This window comes from Neopsephotus bourkii, unplaced genomic scaffold (assembly GCF_033783945.1).
Source record: "Neopsephotus bourkii isolate Nb327-2 ecotype Australia unplaced genomic scaffold, CSIRO-AGI_Nbou_v1 NB_1120, whole genome shotgun sequence".
Taxonomy (NCBI): Eukaryota; Metazoa; Chordata; class Aves; order Psittaciformes; family Psittacidae; genus Neopsephotus; species Neopsephotus bourkii.
In genome coordinates, this window is record NW_026901606.1 from 1314826 (window position 1) to 1334409 (window position 19584).

The 19584-nt window shown below is 43.7% G+C and overlaps 1 protein-coding gene across 5 annotated transcripts in view; it reads left to right on the top strand.

Annotated features, from left to right (window-relative positions):
- ADAMTS9 (ADAM metallopeptidase with thrombospondin type 1 motif 9) overlaps window positions 1-19584 on the top strand; it is an 81098-nt gene that overhangs the window by 9538 nt on the left and 51976 nt on the right. For 4 of the 5 annotated variants that reach the window (XR_009726811.1, XM_061362321.1, XM_061362323.1 and 1 more), the window contains 9 exons: window positions 6165-6451; window positions 7405-7488; window positions 7586-7707; window positions 8116-8156; window positions 8271-8376; window positions 10141-10287; window positions 11138-11279; window positions 11707-11814; window positions 15786-15931. Coding sequence is in view for 4 of the 5 variants with exons in the window: in XM_061362321.1 (XP_061218305.1) it covers window positions 6165-6451; window positions 7405-7488; window positions 7586-7707; window positions 8116-8156; window positions 8271-8376; window positions 10141-10287; window positions 11138-11279; window positions 11707-11814; window positions 15786-15931 (1183 nt within the window). In the remaining variant the exon portion in view is untranslated. The remainder of the gene's footprint in view (window positions 1-6164; window positions 6452-7404; window positions 7489-7585; window positions 7708-8115; window positions 8157-8270; window positions 8377-10140; window positions 10288-11137; window positions 11280-11706; window positions 11815-15785; window positions 15932-19584) is intronic. The other variant, XM_061362322.1, reaches the window with a different exon arrangement.

Below are 19584 nucleotides of genomic sequence, written 5' to 3' on the forward strand. Positions count from 1 at the left end.
GCTCCTGTGGGCTTGCAAAGAGGAAGTCAGGTTCAGCAAGTGCAGCCTCTAGAGCGCTGCAGGCAAATAGGTTTAATTAGCCCTGGCAGTGCCAAAGGCAGCAGTGCTGGCTGTTTTCCTGATGTACTGAAATACCACCAGTGTATGTCAGTGTGCCCATGGTATATTCATACTGGTGTCACCCACAACCTGGCTCAAATACGTGTCTACTCACAGGTGAAACACTGCAATGTACGTCAGCGAGCTGCCCAACCCCTTAAAGTATCAGGGTGGGTTTCAAGCTATTTTGCCATGTTTCTTCAGTCATGCTCCATGGCTAGTTTATTTTTCTTCTTGAATCAGTGGATTATGGAACTGGCATCAGTGACTTTCAGCACTGTAGCTTTCTGTCAACCATACCTTAAACCAATTTTGAACCACTTCAATGGTCCTTTTCTGCCTTGCACTTGTGAGGTGCAGTTATTTAGTTATTTCTTTTCTGTAAGATGATCTTGAATCATTTTCTGCCAATGGTCTGCTCAGATGTTCCTATCTGCTTTCTTAAAGAGGCAATTTATTTTGTTCATTAATCTGGTTTCTGTCTACTGTGTGAAATTGATAGCTGCTTTTGCATACAACTTTTTACCTTAGGCAGAAAAGAATTCTTTAAAGCTGGAATGCATTCTGACATACATCATCAGGAAAGGAAATGTCTGGAGTATGTGTGGTCTTGGGTGCTTGCATGGTATAAAAACAGAGAGTATTTTCTTACTAAGAGAAGTTGATTGGTGCTAATTGCAAGTCCATGGTTCTCAAGCATTCTGGTTCAAGCAGCAGGAAAAAAGGCAGGATCACCCTGAACGACATAGGTGGGCTCAGTATCACCTTGAGCCTTGGCACCTCCAAGGCTGAGTCTTTATAGCCAAAGCCACTGCAGGCGTCAGTGGCTGATTTTTGTATCAGTGATGCTTCATGCCAGTCTAAACTGCTCATGGCTCTGTAGTGTTGCTTTCTGGCCTTGAAGAGTATTTTCATAGGCTACAAACCCAGATTCCAGTCTCTGGGCCTGACATGGGAGACATATTCAGCACCATGCTCCTGGGCATAGACCTTTCTGAGCATCTTAACATTGATCCAGTTGGAGATCTAGGAAGCCACTTAGTAAAGTGTACATATATAACTCAAAGGGGAGGAAGGCAAGAAATTATCGAGGTGTACCTGGGTAATAAGGGCTTGTGATCTGTTCCTGGAAACATTTCTCTTAATAGCAAAGAAGACTTCTCTGTAGAAGCCCATTATTTTGATGCTCCTGGAACAGTCTGGGAGGGAACACTTTTGAGCCCATACCATAGTATGAACAATATGGGCAAAATTGAACTATTTCTCCTTCATATTTCTCTAATAATGGCACTTGTGAAGGGTCTGATGTTTTACTGCATTTTCAACAGTTTCAACCATGAAAGTTTGATCTATGCAGTTTTGTCCAGCTCTTGCTGATGAAGGCTGATATTTCAGTTGATGTCTCTGTTAAATAGGTTCAGATGAATTTGCATTGGAACACTTTCTGGTTTGCCGATTAGAATAATTAGGCAAACTTTCATTTCCACTCTTAGTGCAGGATATCTTTCTCTTTGGATACTGGCTGGCTCCAATCCTTCATTTCCCTTCTGATGTAGGTCACTGATCTCACCTCTAAAGCCTATTTCCCCTTTCTATCTATAGCAGCAGCTCCAATTGCGCAGCCACAGAGCTATCCAGAGGGAAGGCAGGATTAGTCCTGCTCATAGTTGTCTCAGTGTGGTGCAGGTCATGGCAGTTGCTGCTCCCATGTTACCATTCCTGGTGAGCAGCTGCTGGCAGCAAAGGGATATCTGTATCTGGAGATATATTGAAAGAAAGATAGAGACATAAAACATATTGATAGAGAATTAAAGCAGACCTAAAGCTAAGAAAATTAATTTGGTCAGGCTTAGGACCTGTGTGGGTCTTCCAGAGGAGACAGTTTCCATCCTATTTCCTGGCAAAGGGAGCCTAAAAACATGTTTTGATTTCACCCAGTCTGACCTCTGTATGAAGAAGACCCATTTTGCCTCTTGCCTCCCTTTTCCAAGTGATGACAGACACGTCAGTGGCTGCTGTTGTACCAGCTACAGGCAGCAAATTCAGACCAGCCAACTGTAGCTATAGATTGTACTGGAGTGCTTGAACAAGGTTTGCTGCAGTGGCTCCTGCAGGTCACACTCTGGAGGTGTGCAATAAATAACTTCCAAACGATGGTTTTATCATCTGTGCAGCTGGATCAGAGCAGGTCTAGGAGTGCTATGGGCCAACCACCGAGCGTCAAACTTTGTGTTAAATATCCTAGGCCATACATTCAGGAAAGGTCTGATAGTAGGTTAGTTTGAAAGGACCGTGCTCCATTTCTAGCTTGGAGTAGTTGTTAATGTTAGTAGCTCAAGAAACAGATTATTTTCCCACCTCATGATCTCTTTTATGTCTCTTTTTTGGTGGCTGTTTTCCCCCTGCTATGTGCAGCTTTCATGAACTTGGAGCTGAACTGGAATTGCTTGCATTGTCACCTATCTTATTTAATTATGCAAATTGCTTTCTATTCTAAGGACAAGTTAATGTAGAAACGGAAAGATTTAGAACTGTTGGGATAAGTGATCACTCTTAATTTTGGGGTTTAACTTAACAATAGCTACTATTTCAAAAGCAGTCCCTGGCTCTGCCCTGTCACCCCTTCATGAAGGCAAAGTACTCAGTCTGAGTCTCCTCTGCCCTCTCCCTTTGGATAGAGATTTGAAGTCCATTAATCAGTGGAAATCATCCATAAGTCAGCTCAGTGGGCTCTGGCCTGAGGCTTCTAGTGCAAGTGGGAAGATGCCATCAAGGAGGAATATCCCTGTCACAGGATTGGGTCTCCTTTTTAAGTCCCACATAACAAAGAAGAAACCAGGCAGAAAGAAAAATGGACATAGACCTCCAGCTCTGTCTAAAGACAGTGCAAACACCATAGACTAGCTTAGTAAAGCAAGCTGTTAAATGGACATTATTCCAGCAGCCTTTTAGCCAACTCTTGAATGAATATTAACTGTTAAATCAATGCATAGACTCACCCAGTACTTGAATTATTGATGTGTAGTTTGCGTGGGTTTAAAGTGTTGGTCTACCCATTGGGCTTTGTTTTCTTTTTTGCAGATTAAAGCAAATGTTTTATTGCTTCAACCCAACTGATTCCTGCCATGTGTAGATAGATGTTTTTCAGGTCATTTGCAGAGATTGAGAGCTTGCCAAGCAAACCATTCTTCTTCCTGATTTCTGTTAATATATTAACACAATAGGAAACTTAAAAAAAAGGCAAACCCAGGTGGAAAAACATTGCACCCTTTTTGGGTGCTGTGTGTGGCAGTAGGAAGCTGTCACTGTAAAACTGAACTTTTCTTCTGTAACATGAGAAAATCTCACTTCTGCTTGATTCAATGGCAGTGTGCTGCACCATTCAATAAGGGTATGGCTATTGTGGCCATTGTAACAGAGCAAGATAGGAGCAGCACCAGGCACAGTGAGTACTGGCAGTGCCTGTATGCAGCTCCTATTAATGCTGGTGGGGGTTTTATGGATGGGTTGAGAGCAGTGCCCTGCCATTAGTGTTTAATTTTTTACAGGTGAATGTGCACCATCTCTGAGTGTAGTTATATGCAAGAAAGATGGGTGAAGATAACAGTTCACCACTGTCAAAGTCCAGGAGTGGCTTTACATATAATGCACCCCCACTCACTTGTGCTTGGTTTTACAGTAACTAGGCTGGCAAACATACTGTATGTGACTTGTCCAAATAGCGTGCTCTAAGTGTTGGAGTGATTCATACCTGGAAAATAATGTCAGCTTTTGAAGGGGTGATGGGGCTGACTTGATCTATGTGCTGGACAGGGGAAGTGCACTGTTACTGATACTTGGCAGTGTTAGGTTAGCAATTGGACTCAATGATCTTAAGGATCTTTTCCAACCTAAATGATTTTGTGACACTGTGCCTGATCTCTGCAAAAGGAAAAAGACAGTTTTTCCTCTGTGCTGGGCATAGCTGCCTGTGTTGGGCTGTGGTCCTGCACAGTGAATCAGGTTGAGGCTCTTAGAATCAGACCTGGCATTTCATGGTTTTTGGGTTTTGTTGGAGTTTGAGGTTCTTTTTTGAGCATGTGACAACACTAGCTGCAAGATTTCAGTGCAAGCCTAGTGAATCCCAACAACTCGAATACCTCCTGTATAACCACTCTCTCCAAGGAATCCTTTGCATTTCCCTCTTCTGTTGCCATCTGCCAGGGAAGCTGCAGGAGAAGATGCTTTAGCCCCATGGTTCCATTTGGGGCCCTATGGAGCCACGGTGGTGAATAGTGCAGAGCTCTGCCTTCACACTGCAGCCTTGCCTTCAGCCTCACTTGAGCTCTATTGATCATCTCCTCATCCTTAATGCATTTTCCTTTAGCACTTCTATTTTTAAGTTGGTTACTTAAAAGGAAAATTTAAGGGACTGGCCGAGGGTGCAGAGAGGAGGGGAGCTGGTTGAAGGGCTGTTAGCACTTGCTCCTAAGTCTGGTCTTCTTCTCACCTTTAAGTTATTTGCATAGTTGGCTTCCAGCACTGGTTGGCACTGAATGAGTCAGGATAATGTCATGGTTGCCCACCAAGCGGTGCCAGCATAAGAGCACAACCTTGCCAACACAAGGCCATTGATTAGTGCAGAGGAACTAGGGCAATCCAATTATAACCACAAATGCTATTGGCTTTCTCAAATTCTTAGTCAAATAACTGCAGGCTCTCTGCCTTATTAAGGTGGTCTGGACTATATCAAGAAGGGAATTCATAGGACTCTAGGTAGTGCAGAGTAAACAGGATTTAATTCTTGAATACTGTATTGCCTATTTACACATAGGACAGAAGGACAGTATTTTTTAGATAGGTAGAAGCTGGCTGGCCCCCTTTGCCTGCCCTTGATACTGGAGAATGTATTTTATATGTCCTTTTTTGGAAATTATTACAAAAATATCCTAAGAGGAAACTACACAGGAAAAATAGCTAAGAAGTTTCCTATCATTTCAATCTTGTTTGAGCATCGAGTATTCCTTTGTTCCCTAATATTATGCTTCCTCTAACCTACTCAGTGGGTCAGATAAGGAAATGTGATATTTTTCACCACCATGACAAAATTAGGCTAAAGCTACAAAGATTGTGAGGGTTGCAGCCTAGAGTCTTAGATGAGTAGTTCAGATCTGGCTTTATATTAAATGCAGAAGCAAATAGTCTCTCATGGATGAATCACACTCAATTAGCTACTTCCTATGATGAACTGATTAAAAATTAAGTGGCATCAAATAAGATTGATTTTGCTCTTACATTTAAATAATGCTATAATTACATACTAATCAGATGGTAAATCTTAATTGTACACGTTCCATATGTTTTATTTGCCTGTTCTCCCTCTTCGCTTTGTCGTCTTTGTATCAGCATGGAGTATATTTTCAGGCTGCTTTCATGTTTGGCCTAATTGAATATCAAAAGCAGTATATGTGAAACTTCCTGAATTCTATTCTTTAGCCAGTGGCAGCTGTGCTATTAGATGACCTTTACCATTCCTGTAGCACAGAATAATAAAGGGAGGGGGGGAATTGAAGCCCAGCCGTGTTATTGTTAGAGACAGAAATAAATCATATATAATTGCTTCGCTATGAAGGCCAAATCCTGCCGTTCTTCATGCCTGAGTTAGAAATACAGGATTTGGACCTTTGTTTCCTGTGGTTTCCTGGCCACCTTGGACGTGCCCAGAATCCTCACACTGTCGCTGCGGTGGCTAATTACCATCATGGGGCTCACGTCGTTTTAAACTGAATGGCAGCCCAGGCTCCATCCCTCCTGCATGGGCAAGGAGACAGCTCTGCTGCAGGGAAGCTTCATGGGAATGTCCACCTTGAAGTGCCATTGACTTCTGTAAGGTTAGTTTAAAGGTTAAGAAAAGCCTTAGATGCTGGATTACATGGTGGCCTTCCACAGAGTGCTTCTGGTTTGGGTACTTGTTTGGAACAAGCCTGCTAACTCTTCATTGAAGTGAAATAGCGATTTTGACATGTGGTATTAACTTTATTCACTCCAAATTGTACTTGATGTTTTTGTCTGCTTTTCAATCATAGATCATGAACACAGTCACAAAAAGAACAAGCGGAAACACTGGAGAAGAGAGTGGGCAGAAAGCAGTATATTATCTGACGTGGAGATGTTGAAGCACAGTCTGGAAGTTAATTCATTTTCTGCAGATAGCAACAAGACTGGGAACATCATTGAAAAGAAGAGCCACAAACGAACAAAGCGGTTTCTCTCCTATCCTCGGTTTGTGGAAGTGATGGTGGTGGCTGACAGCAGGATGGTTGCCTACCATGGAGCTAATCTACAGCACTATGTCTTAACATTAATGTCAATAGTGAGTAATTCAACTAGGAGGAGTACATTTATGCATGGATCATTTTCTAGGCATCACAGAGCACACTTTCTGCTGTGTTCATTTGCAGTGCCATCAGTTTGCCAAGGCCAGGCATGGAGATAGTGCTGGGATTAGAGTAAAGCTTGGAATCACTAGTTGGAGTTGTCTTTCTTCCCAGAACCATCACAGTTCCTACATCTCTCCCTTCCACCTTTCCAAACACCAAGCATTATGAGAAATATCACTGGCCCTTTAGTCCATGTCTTCTTTTTATTTAAGCCCATGTGAAATAGCAACTGAATTTAAAAGGTACTTTGGGAAGTGTGCCTTCCAAGGGACTGATGCTAGCAGGCTACGCAGTTGCCTACCTTCCTTTGCTGTTGCAAGGAGAAGCAGCCTGTGGTCACCTGGATCCTTAGTATAGTGGTGGGATTAGCTTTCCTGGCAGAGAACAAGCATTTTAGTAGCTGCTGGTACTAGGATGCAGTAGTACCATCCCCAGACAGGCAGCTCTATAGATGCAGAGTGACTGGAATAAATATCTGGCATAGTTGTGTCACTGGAGAGATTTTCATCCTGTTTGAAGGTAGAAGTGCAGTGAATATGTGGTCTAAAACTTTCTACATCAAAATGAGGCAGTTGGGAGAATAAGTTGCCTTTGACAGTCTTGATTGGTGGTCATTGTATCTCAGAGCAGAATGATCCTGTAATTTGGTGAAATGTGCACTAAAGCAAAAGGAAATGTTTGGTTTCTGCAATACCAGCAGGTTTGCTTCATTCTGAAATTGTGCTTCTGGCAGGAGGTCTCTCCAAGTAGCATCAGAGCACTGAGTGGGGCAGAAGAGCAGCTCTGGCATAAAACTGTTGCAGAATGGAAAACATGCAATGTATTGTCTTGGTTGGTTTTTTCCTTGAATGTTAACAATAATTCTGAACAATTCTATTTGAATCAGGTGGCTTCTATCTACAAAGATCCAAGCATTGGAAATTTAATTAATATCGTTATTGTGAAATTGGTGGTGATACATAATGAACAGGTAATGGAAGTGATTTTCTTCACCTTCTGTTTGACAGTGGTGTTTGTAGTGGGCATTGCGATGAATAAGTAAATTCCTGCTGTGTGTTTCTTGTTAGGATGGTCCTGCAATATCTTACAATGCCCAGACAACATTAAAAAACTTTTGCCAATGGCAGCAATTGCAGAACCACCCTGAAGGAAGTCACCTTCAACATGATACAGCTGTGCTTGTTACCAGGTATGGTGATTATTCTCATGAAAACTAGAGCCTGTCATATATCAGAGGCCGTGAGCATGTCACATAACCAGCTATGGGAAATTATTAGGTTTGGATGTGGGTGCAGTGACATTTGCAGTTGTGGGAGCAGTGTAACTGTGAGCTGAATTGGGATAGCGTGACCAACATAGCGATAGATGACTGAGAGCTTTGGGACTGTCCAAGTTCTGTCCGTGGGTTCAGCATAGAGTGAAAAGCATTGACTGTGGTAGCGAGTTGGTTTGGACTCTGGATGATGTGGCAAACCAGTATGGGAAGGTCTGTTGGAGGACCAATAATTGTTTTTGGATGTTGGATGTTGTTATTATGCTTGTACCTTAACTTGCTGCTGCATTGAAAATTAATGTGTCAGGTCTGCTCTGCTTTCAGACAGGATATTTGTAGAGCACACGACAAATGTGATACTCTGGGTAAGGAAAACCTTTCCTTTGTCTTTTAATAACTTATTTTGCACTGACAATGTTAGTTGCCTGTGCTGAACTATGGGGTACATTTCCCTGTCATAAACCTCTGTTCTCTCCTAGGTCTGGCAGAGCTGGGCACAGTCTGTGACCCGTACAGGAGCTGTTCAATTAGTGAAGATAACGGACTGAGCACTGCTTTCACTATAGCACATGAACTTGGCCATGTGTATGTTTTATGTAAATACATTTACATTTAAATAGCCCAAGATTTATACTAGCTAGGGCTTGCCAGCCAGGCTAGGACTTGGTACCTGCTGGGCCTGATTATTTGAGAGGAGATAAATACACTTGGGTAGAAGACGCACCACTGAGGAGGATTAAGCTGTGATTCTGAGAGGTGGTGGAGTGCTCCAGAGCCCATCTGAGAGCAGCAGAACCACATTTTGAGGAGCATGAGCGATAGGGTACCCCAAGCAGCACCCAGGCAAGGGAGGAGTGCTAACAGATGTCCCTCATTACTGCATCTTCTCACATCTGCATGCAGATGGCAGTTCCTCAGCCTGTCACAGCTCATCCCACTGCCATTTGTGGTGCTACTGAAGGCAGCCCAGCTGTGTGTGAAAGCATAAATTTACCCAGGGCATCTGGCAGGTAATGGGAATGTATAAGTGAGCCTTATCCCCCTCTTTAACCATTTCATGATGGAAAATCTCATGCTGCTGGACATCCCCAGTGGAGATGCTGTCATTCAAGATTGCACCTCCTCCAGCGGAAACTTGTTTTAACTGATTTTAACTCCTTTTGAGAGTGGTTGGGGGAAAACTCATCTCAGATTACGTAGTCCTTTACCTTTACTCCCCAGCTGCAACTCTTAGCTGACTTAGCTCCAAACCACCTCATGCTTGGTTTGCAGTGGAGGTCTGTAGGTTTGAGATGGTTGAGTACTTGAGAACAGATCTCTCATTGTTTTAAACTCCCTTTTCTTCTTCACGGGGAGCTGGCTGAGATGGTCTATTTTTAACTACAGTAGTATTTGTTTAAATGAGATTTCCTGATGAAAAGTCCCCGAAGGTTTGGTGTTCCCCACACCTAACCTGTGGCTAACTCCTTCCCTAATGCCCCAGATCTGCCGGAGGGGTTAGCAGTGCTCCCGAGCAGGAAACGCCTCTTTGCTCTTTTACAGGGAGCAGAGTGGGAAAGGTGGTTCATTGGAGGTAATCTTAATGGGATATAAACTCCCCAGCCTTCAGACGCAGGATCACACCGGGTCATTTCCCCTTCTCCACTTCAAGCAGCCAAGCGCTTTAAGCCATTCTGTCTCCCCTAGCATATTTGCTGCATTTTCCAATATGTCATGTGCTGCAAGCTTTGCATGGGTTTCTGCTGATATTGATGCTTGGTGGCATTTTGTAAACCTGCTACATAAAGTATAGGAGCCAAGTCTATCCCTGGTGTGACCCTGTTTAGCCAACAGCATGAGGGATCAGCATGGCCCAAGGTATTCAACTGCATTAAAAAACATTTAGCAGGCAATGTAAGGTGCACACAACGGACTTCAGGTGGGCAGTGAGCTCAAGACATTTGTCTCCTTCAGAAACATATTCCCCTGGATCAGCTCTTGGGTCTTTGTCTCAGTTCCAGAGTTCTTTCTATTTTCATGGTGGTGGGACCAAACTCCAGCTTGCCTGCGGGATGCCAACTGTTAGTGAAAAGCTGAAATAGCAACTTACTTCAGTCTCCCTCTGGCTAAATATGTGTGGAGAGCTTACCAGGATGTTCTGTAGCTTTTTGCAGACAAGTGATAGGGCCTGCATTTGAGGAATACTTGTTGACACTTAGGAATATGTGCATATATTCTGCAGTGCCCGTCAGCGGTATATCTAGGAAAAGTTCTTGGGTTTGCTTACTTTTAGTTCACACTGTTGCTATGCTAAATACTTGACATTTGTTACTTAACTGACTCTGCTTTTCACTGCTGTTTTTCTCTTAGATTTAACATGCCACACGATGACAATCATAAGTGCAAAGAAGATGGAGGTAAAAATCAACAGCATGTGATGGCACCAACACTGAACTTCTACACCAACCCCTGGATGTGGTCAAAATGCAGTAGGAAATACATTACTGAGTTTCTGGAGTAAGGCCTTGCATATGCATGAGTTAGGCTGTTTTTACGTGTGCATGCATCCCATGGGGTTCCTTGGTTAATCTGAAGTCCTAGTGTGCAGTGTTTGGAGGAAATCACAGGGATTTGTGTGTGCACACATCCTTCATATAGAGCAGGAATGCAGCCCCGCTGGCCAGTCCCTGCCAGTTCAGCCTCATGATAAGCTGGCAAGGACCGACGTCTCTATGGGGAAGAATGTCTAACCCCATGGATATTGCTTTTAAGGAATGCACGTTCTCCTCAAACCTGAAGAGTGAGTTTTTCAAGCCCTGTGGCCCAGATACAGAGCTGTGTTTTAGGAGGCAGATTGCATCTGCCTTTCTGCTCCAGAGGTCAAGATAAAGCCCTGGCACTAACCCATGGTGGGAACACCATTCCGGGAGCCCACGGGTTAGTTTGATATGCGCAGTGATTACCCATTTTGCTTCGAAGCCTTCCCATGTGTTGTGATGGGGAACAGAACGAGAGCTGTGGTGGCAATTCCAGGAGCTGAGTCCCTTGGGCAGTTCTGCTAATCAGTGATGTTCTCTCTAAATAGTACCAGCGCTTGCTTAGCGACTAAATGCAGGTTGTGCACACTCATATACTTTGCCAGGATAGCTGACTGCAAGGTGGTGGATGGTTGTTGGCACAGCACAGTGGTGGTGGTGATGAATGGCTGATGCACCCTCCTGTGCTTGAGTCTGCAGTAGCTGTTGTAGTGCTTGTTAAATATGGCAAATGTAGTGTGCATCTGCCCTAAGGTTAATTCAGGTAAGCAGCAAGGGGTTCTATTCTCATGGCCTCCTATTTAACACTGTTTATCTGATTCGTGTTGTAGCACTGGCTATGGGGAGTGTTTGCTTGATGAGCCTTCATCAAGAACGTACACGTTGCCTCAGCAGCTTCCAGGGCTGATTTATGATGTCAACAAACAATGTGAGTTAATTTTTGGACCTGGATCTCAAGTGTGCCCGTACATGGTAAGTGGAATTCCACCCTGATATTGCCAGAGCAAATTAAGGCCTCCTGGGGATGGGTGTATCATAGATTCATAGACTCATATGGGTTGGAAAGGACCTTTAAGATCATCAAGTCCAACCTTTACCCCAGGACTGCCAAGTCCATCACTAAACCATGTCACTAAGGGCCACATCTACATGGTTTTTAAGCAATTCCAGGGATGGTGGCTTGGCCACTTCTCTGGGCAGCCCGTTCAATACCTTCACCCTTTTGGTGAAGAACTTTTTCCTAATATCCAGTCTAAAAATGGGAGGTTCACAAGCCATCAAATTACTGTAAAGCTTGTGAGTTAATGATAAATGCTAGGGGGATAATTTCATAAAAGGTCAGATATCTGGTAAGGTACATGGCACATATTTAATACTTCCATCTTTTCAATACCTGAAGCAGATGCAGTGTCGGCGACTTTGGTGTATCAACATCGATGGCGCACACAAGGGATGTCGCACCCAACACACACCCTGGGCTGACGGGACAGAATGTGAGCCTGGAAAGGTCTGTAGTAACTGGTAGTTATAGCCTTGTAGCTGTTTCCTAGGGCATAGGCTAAGCATATCAGTCCAAACCATCCTATCCCACTGATCAGTTGTATGGCAAACAGTTGATTGCAGGGGTGAGAGCCCAAAGCATCTTGTTGAGTTTTACTCCTGGTGTGCATGGGTCAGCTCTACCCCAGGTAATGTGATTAACATCAACTGCTTGGCATAACGTTGTTGAAAGCAGGTATTCCTTCTGGACTGCTTATCTTTTTCAATTAATGCCCTTGAGTGAACTCTTGAGCAAAACCTTTGCAAAGCTTCCCTAGGCTTTTATTAGAAATTTCCTATATGGTGTGAGCAATTAGTAATTTTGTGTAACATAAACTGGCCAACTGATATCATAGCTTGACAATATCAGAGTAAAATATGGATCCTATTGACATTTTCTGCAAGGAACATTTTTGGCAATAATTCATAGAAACTTCCAATTTCCATGTGCAATGTTAGTTTCCAGCTAGCATTGTGGTTTCTAGGATAAGTATTTAGTTTTTATTTTTCCAGATCTGAAGGAAAATAGTTGCGGATTTTGCTTCTTCTTTTATTGAGATACTGAAGCTTTCGGTGAAAAATAACTAGTTTTCATCATTTGTTGAATAGAAGTATTCTCTGTATACTAATAATCTAATATTAAAGTTTAATTAATTAAAATTAATAATCAAATATTAAAATAAGATCTAATAAAAAAACAAGATATTATTCTACAAGCTATAACTTAAAAATTTGCTTTTCAGGCTGTTGATGATCAGTTACAGTTTTCTTTTAGAGTCAACATTTTAATTCATAGTCTTTCGAATGCATGTTTGGGTTTGTTGTTGAGGGATGCGGTTGGAAATCCTATTTGTGTGCTACTCCTTGGAGCCAACTGTGCACCAGTGTTTAAAGTTTTATGTAAAACCCACACTGGTTTGAGACTCAGGATAAAGGGAAGGCAACTGTGGCATCCCTGTGACATGAGACCTTGTGCCTTCAACACCTCCATTGGTGACCTTGTGGTTGCTGGAAGCTCAGAAATAACTTACTTTGTTGAAATTCCAAAATTGGGGTCGCAATTTTGTTCTGACAAACCTGCAGTTACCCTGGGACGTGAGCAGTGATGTGCAAACAACTGCAGTTGGGCAGATTAGCACCTCCTCAGAGTTACCCTGTCATGCAAGAGGCAGTGTCCAGCTGCATGGCTTTTAATAAAGACTGTGTAAGCAAAAACATTTCAGCCCATAAATTTAGACAATTTAACAAGTCTAGACAAATTAGACAAGTGTGACCTGAACTTCTCTGCTGAGAGCAGATGGGCTCTTAAGAAAAGCTAATGCAGGCCACTCCTGTTCAGGCATTTGAATGCATTCTCATAAAAAGGCTTTATGGAGTAATTCTTTTATCTGTGTGTTGGCCTAATTCAAGCTTAAGTTTTGGATCATCATATGGCATCTCCTTAGCGTTTACTTGGGCTTATAAAGTATTGTGGTGTGACTCTCTCCTGGTTATTGGGGTTGTTTAAAGAATGATTAAATAAAAGTATACGAATAGTAATCGTTTCTATCTCCTGCTGTATGGCAGCAGGTAGCATATATGTTATGCATGCATGGAGCTTCACAGCACTTGTCTGCCCCCTGCTAATCTATTCAGTCAAAGTCAGCCCAAGGGTGGGAGCTGGATGTGGTGAATTATCTGGAGCTCCAGTGGCATGACAAAGGGAAGAAAAGTCTGTTGTAGTATCTCCCTTCCCTGCCATTGCTCTCCTGCTCGACTGTGTGTCTAAGTTGTTTTGAATTTGCTCCAGACAAAAATTCTTTCATTCTCTGCTCTGGAAGCTCATAGGAAGGAGAACCCTGGCTGGCTTCATAGCTTGTCTGTTGTAACTCAACAGAAAGTATTTTTAAAACACAAAAGGCATGAAGATTGTGCAGCCAGACTATTCACATTGTGCTTCCAAGAAACACCATTGCATTTCCATAAGATAATCTTGCTGTTTATTTAAAACAGCTGCTCCTTTGGGGTTTTTTCTCCTCCCTGATTTACCATCAACTACAAACTCCTGATTTTTAATCAAATCAAGGGATGAAGGTGGTTTCCTGGTTAATTCTCAACCAGGATGGGAGACATATAGGTCATGTCACGGTCTGTTAGCTGTGCTCATTCACTAGTTAGCTATTCAGTCGTCTTCTCTGGGTCAGTGGTGCCAAGCATGATTGTGGTTATATATTTAGCTGTGAGCATCAACATTGCTGCGAGCTCTCCTCCACTGGGACAGCACTGTTGAATTGGTGTCATCTATTTTGCTACGTTGATGATAGCTGTTGGACCTCTTTGTCCCTATACAGGACTGGCATAGGGGTTCCCAGCCTGCATTTTTTCAGCCCCCTAAATGCCAGAAGTTATGCATCATAAACATTTGTCCTGCAGCAATGAAACAGGCATTTCAGCTTGTTTTGTTCCTGTCCTTTACTGTGGCAGAGATTTTTTAGCCAGTTTCTATTTGGGGACTCATATTTTCAGAGGAAAGCAAATCTAGGGCACATTGCAGCCTTAGAGACTATGCTCATCTCTCAGCAAACGCCACTTTTAGGGCGCAAGCTATGAGTTGCTCATGTGTCCTGCAAATGAATAGGCATTTGCACTTGAGATCAGCTTTCTTCATCAGCAAAGCAATGTGACGAGCTGGCCATCATGAGCAAAAGGTGTTAAATATGCTGCAGAGCCAGTGTCCTATGGGCTGGATGCACAACTTTCAGCATAGCTTGATTTTACTCTCTTTTCCTAGATAGATTTCTCCAAGGTGGTTCATGAGGATGTCTAAAAAAAGGGAGATGAGCTCATGGTGTATCCTGACACAGCCTTGTTCCACTGTTAGTGAAGGAGCTGGAGAAATGCAGTACATGAGTAAATTCAACCCATTCCCATAAAGATCATTAGGTGTTTCCCTGCCTGAACAACCTCTGGTGCAGAGAAATATTACAAGCAAATATTTTAATGATGCACTACTTGTTTTCTTCTTTAAGTCTGTAAATTCTTCTAATCTGTGAGCAATCAGCAATGTTTGGGCTTTCTATAATTGCAGAGATTTAGACATCCACAGGAAGATGATCATACCTCTGGGTTTGATTCTGCTGTAGCAAGCACTGTTCAATAGGAGAGAAGCCCTACTCTCATGGTTTTGGGGACACCTTTCCATCTACTCTTGTGGGGCCAGAAGATCTCTCCTAGATCTCACCTCTCCAGAAGTCTGTGTAGCTGAAATAGCAAACACACCCCAAATGGACACAATTTATGCCATAAAAATGAGGAACAGGGTCTTGCCAGAATAATTTAAGCCAGTTTTCTGAACAAAACAAGAATTATAACTGGAAAACAAAAGTCTAGGCCAGGCCTTGGCAAATCCCATGTTATAGCTGACTGAAGAAAAAAAAAAAACAAAATAAACAACTTTGGATTGAGGAATTCATTTTTCTGTTTTCTTTGCCCTTTGGATTTGGAAGTTTCCTTTCCCGCTTTGTGGGGAAGTTTGAGTTTTCCCTCGTGTTTTATTCCCATTGCCTGTCTCCTCCCCTGACACAGTGCCATTCCTACTGCTCTCCAGGAAATCAGATAAGCAGTGCTGCAAGCGCTGCCGTGCTGTTCAGCACCGGTCAACAGGGAATATTCAGTGGTTACTGTTGTCCTCGGTCTTATTCCCATAAATCACTCCCATGAACTCAGCACCTTGCCTTCACTTCTCCATTTAAGGGTGTAGAGAAACTAAAATATGGAGGGGATAGACAAAAAGTAAAGTTCTGTTATATTTGATTGCAAAATCTTTGCTGCATGATGCATGTGGTTGAGAAAGAAGTAAACCTGAGTCTCGTCACCCAGGCTGGTCACTGTTGGTCGGTTCATAATGCCAAAGTAATGCAATCCCACCCCACCTTTCCCATCTCTTCCCTTCGCACGCAGCACTGCCGGTTTGGGATGTGTGTGCCCAAAGAGCGTGAGACACCAGTGATAGATGGAGCATGGGGGACGTGGAGCCCTTTTGGGACCTGCTCAAGAACCTGTGGTGGTGGCATAAAGACAGCGATACGGGAGTGCAACAGGCCTGAGTAAGTGTATGGAGCTACGGGAAGCACTGGGGGGTAAAGTTGGGAAAAGCAGCTGGGTTGCCCAAATGGGCTGCAAACCCCTTTGATTGCCCCCAGCCCATGTGTGCTTTGCCTGGCATGGACAAGGCATCATAAGACCCAAGGGGCTGCATCAAAAGGAACATGACCAGCAGGTCAAACGTGATCCTGCCCCTCTACGCTGCTCTTGTGAGACCTTACTTGGAATATTGTGTGCAGTTCTGGTGTCCTCAACATAAAAAGGACATGGAACTGTTGGAACAAGTCCAGAGGAGGGCCATGAGGATGATCAGAGGCTGAAGCACTTCCCATTTGAAGACATGCTGAGAAAGTTGGGGCTGTTCAGCCTGGAGAAGGCTGCGTGGAGACCTCACAGCAGCCTTCCAGTATCTGAAGGGGGGCTATAGGGATGCTGGGATGGACTCTTCATTAGGGACTGTAATGATAGGACAAGGGCTAATGGGTTCAAACTTAAACAGGGGAAGTTTAGATTGGATATAAGGAAGAAATTCTTTACTATAAGGGTGGTAAGGCACTGGAATGGGTTGCCCAGGGAAGTTGTGAATTCTCCATCCCTGGCAGTGTTCAAGGCCAGGTTGGATGAAGCCTTGGATGACATAGTTTAGTGTGAGGTGTCCCTGCCCATGGCAGGGGGGTTGGAACTTGATGATCTTAAGGTCCTTTCCAACCCTAACTGTTCTATGATTCTAAGGAGGAGCCAGCCATAGATTTGGTTTATGGGTAAAGTGCACTAAAAAGGGATCCATTCTAAGGAGAAGGAAGAAAAAAGCTAGTATCTGTGTGGGTTTCATGCCTCCTGTTTTCCTGGGGAAGCACAACCAGAGTGCCATTTCCAAAGGTATTTTTGTTTCTCCAGAGTTATGGATCAGAAAAGATGGAGAAGGGAAGGAGCCATGGTTTTATCCATTTTTCACCATTTTGCAGCTGTTTCTACAGGTCACTTTCTACAGTTTTCTACCATTTCACTTCTGCTTTGGCTGGATTTACAGCTTTTGGCTGCTTTTGCAGCTGTTCCTTTATACAGTTATATGTCATCTGCTGTAGACTAGTCAAAACTCAGCAGAAACCTGTGCCCCATTAAAAAGTGGCACTCAGAAATGATTGCCATCAGACTGGAATGCAAAATCCTGCTGCCTTTGAAATGGCAGGGATTTTTGCCATGGGCTTCAGGGAAACAAATGCATGGCCAGCAAAACACTATTAATAGGTTGAGCAACTGTTATGAAAGCACCTTGTTTACATAAATTGTGAACTGTGCTGGTGTTTGTTTAAGTGCCTCTGTTCAGCCCACAAGAGCAAGAAAGGCTGGACTGGTTGCTTTCTAGGGTTTCAGCCATGGAGAGGCGAGTGATCAGTAGAGCTGGTTGGACTGATGGGTTTTAAAACGAATGAGCAGGCTCATTCCTCCTTCTCATCATTGGTGTTGGACAGCTTACTGCGAAGGAAACTGTCATCAATGATGTGCCAGTGACAGTTTCATCACTGCTAATGGGAGAAAGGAGTGCTTGTAGCTGCAGCACCAGTGGTGAAGTGACAGAAGAGACTGGCTCAGCAGAGCTGGGCAAGTGTTGGAGGAGAAGGGCTGAGGTTAAGGGAGTAGGACAGCAGCACATTAAGTAACATGATGCTGAGAAGCACATGAGTGCAAAGGAGTTGTCATCTTGCTGTGCTGAGTCAGCACACACCATATGGTCTTCAGTAGCCATGAAGAGACAAAACTAACATGTTTTTCCACACACAAAACCAGCTATGCTATGCAGATGAACCTTTGGATGCTGTCAGTGAGATGTATCCCTCTCTTCTGGAGAGGCATCTGTTTGGACTGATAGCTTTTTGTGGTAGAAAATCTCCTTTATCCTAAAGGGATTTTGAATTCCATCTTCTCTTACAGCTAGTGTTTTGTAGCTTGGTGTGTCATGAGGCAGATTGCTTTGGCTGGGATTTGCAAAAGCACCTAAATGCACTCAGCACCAAGCTGCCTGTGAGCTCACATGTGGTTATCATTAATAGCAGTCATTTTCCAGGCCCCCTTTTGAGAGCTGTGTAGCTGGCAATGGCCTCTTCTCCAGCCCCTCAAAGAGCCTGTCCTAGCCATGTCCACAGAGCTTTACACCAACTCTGTTGTTTTATCCCTGTAATTTGACATTGTAGCGTGTGCTCCCACCATCTGCGTCCCTGTTATCAAAGGGCTGCTGAGGCAATGCAAGTGATGAGACGCTGCTGGGTACTCACCTGCCTTTCCTGCTTATCAAAGTACTTCACCCATTACACAGTGTTTGTCCTCTATATAGAAGGCAGTAAACCCAGCCCAGAAACCTTGAGTAAGGTCTGAAATAGTGTTCAGTAAGTCTTTTGTATTTAAAGATGATTTAGCTCTTTAAAGTGTTTTCTGTGCACAAGGATCTGGGGAGGGATCTTGCATGCCAGTAAAATACTGTGTTAAACCTGGCATTGAAAATGACACAAAATAAAGCTGCAGCTCTGTAATGTGCTCTGACACCTACGTGGATGAGTATCTTGCAGGGCTGTAGGAAGAGCTGTAAGCCTCTGAAATGGCAGCAGACTGTTGACATACACTGAAGGAATGCATTTGCTAATCAGACCAGACTTTTCCCACCAAGATTGCCCTCTTGGGAATTTGAGGCTGGCTGGTACAGACAAAGCCTGGGGCTGTGGGGCATCACATTAGAGGGTCTGTGGTGCAAGCCCTGGTTTTCAAAGCAAGGCTTAGCTGCAGAATTATGGGGAAAAGGCATATTTCATAAGATATCAATACCGGGAGCCTTGTTTTCAGGAATGGCTTTCTGGGTGGGGGACTGTTGTCTCTGGATACGAGTCGGATCACGTCTGCCTTTTAGTCCATCACAGAAGTATCCACCTGTGCTGAAAGCTGTCTAAGCTCAACACGTAAATACATCTATAAATAACTGTGCTGGCCACTGGCAGCACATGTACCAATTCCCTGTCCCAGTGCTTCCCAGGATACTGTAAAAGAGATCTCAGACTGATGTGTGCATGCTAGAGCTTCACAGATTTTTCTGCAGAGGCACATAGGCAGATGTGCAGATGAGCACAAATGCTCCACAAAATGCTCCAAGGGCATTTTGTGACAGCCTGGGTGTCCCCTACAGAGCTGTTGCCTGTGGGGCTGAGCATGTCCAAAGGATCCCCAAAAGAGTGCTTCTTGATGAGGTGCCTGTACCTGGTGCTTCTGGATAGCTAAGAGTTGGGTGCTGCCTTAAGGTCTGCAGATTAAAATACTCAATATTAGTAATTGCAGATGATGCATTAATCATCATGTTGCCCAGAGAAGCTGTGGCTGCCCCATCCCTGGCAGTGTTCAAGACCAGGTTGGACGGGGCTTGGAGCAACCTGCTCTAGTGGAAGGTGTCCCTGCCCGTGGCAGGGGATTGGAGCTGGGTGGGCTTTAAGGTTCCTTCCAACCAAAACCATTCTATGATAAAAATATTACATAGTGGGAAGTATCTGTATTTCCTCATGACACTGAAAATTGATATTATATGAGGCTGACTTTAATAAGAGGAGATTGAGGGGTGACCTTATTAGTGCATATAAATATATAAAGGGGGAGTGTCACGAGGATGGAGCCAGGC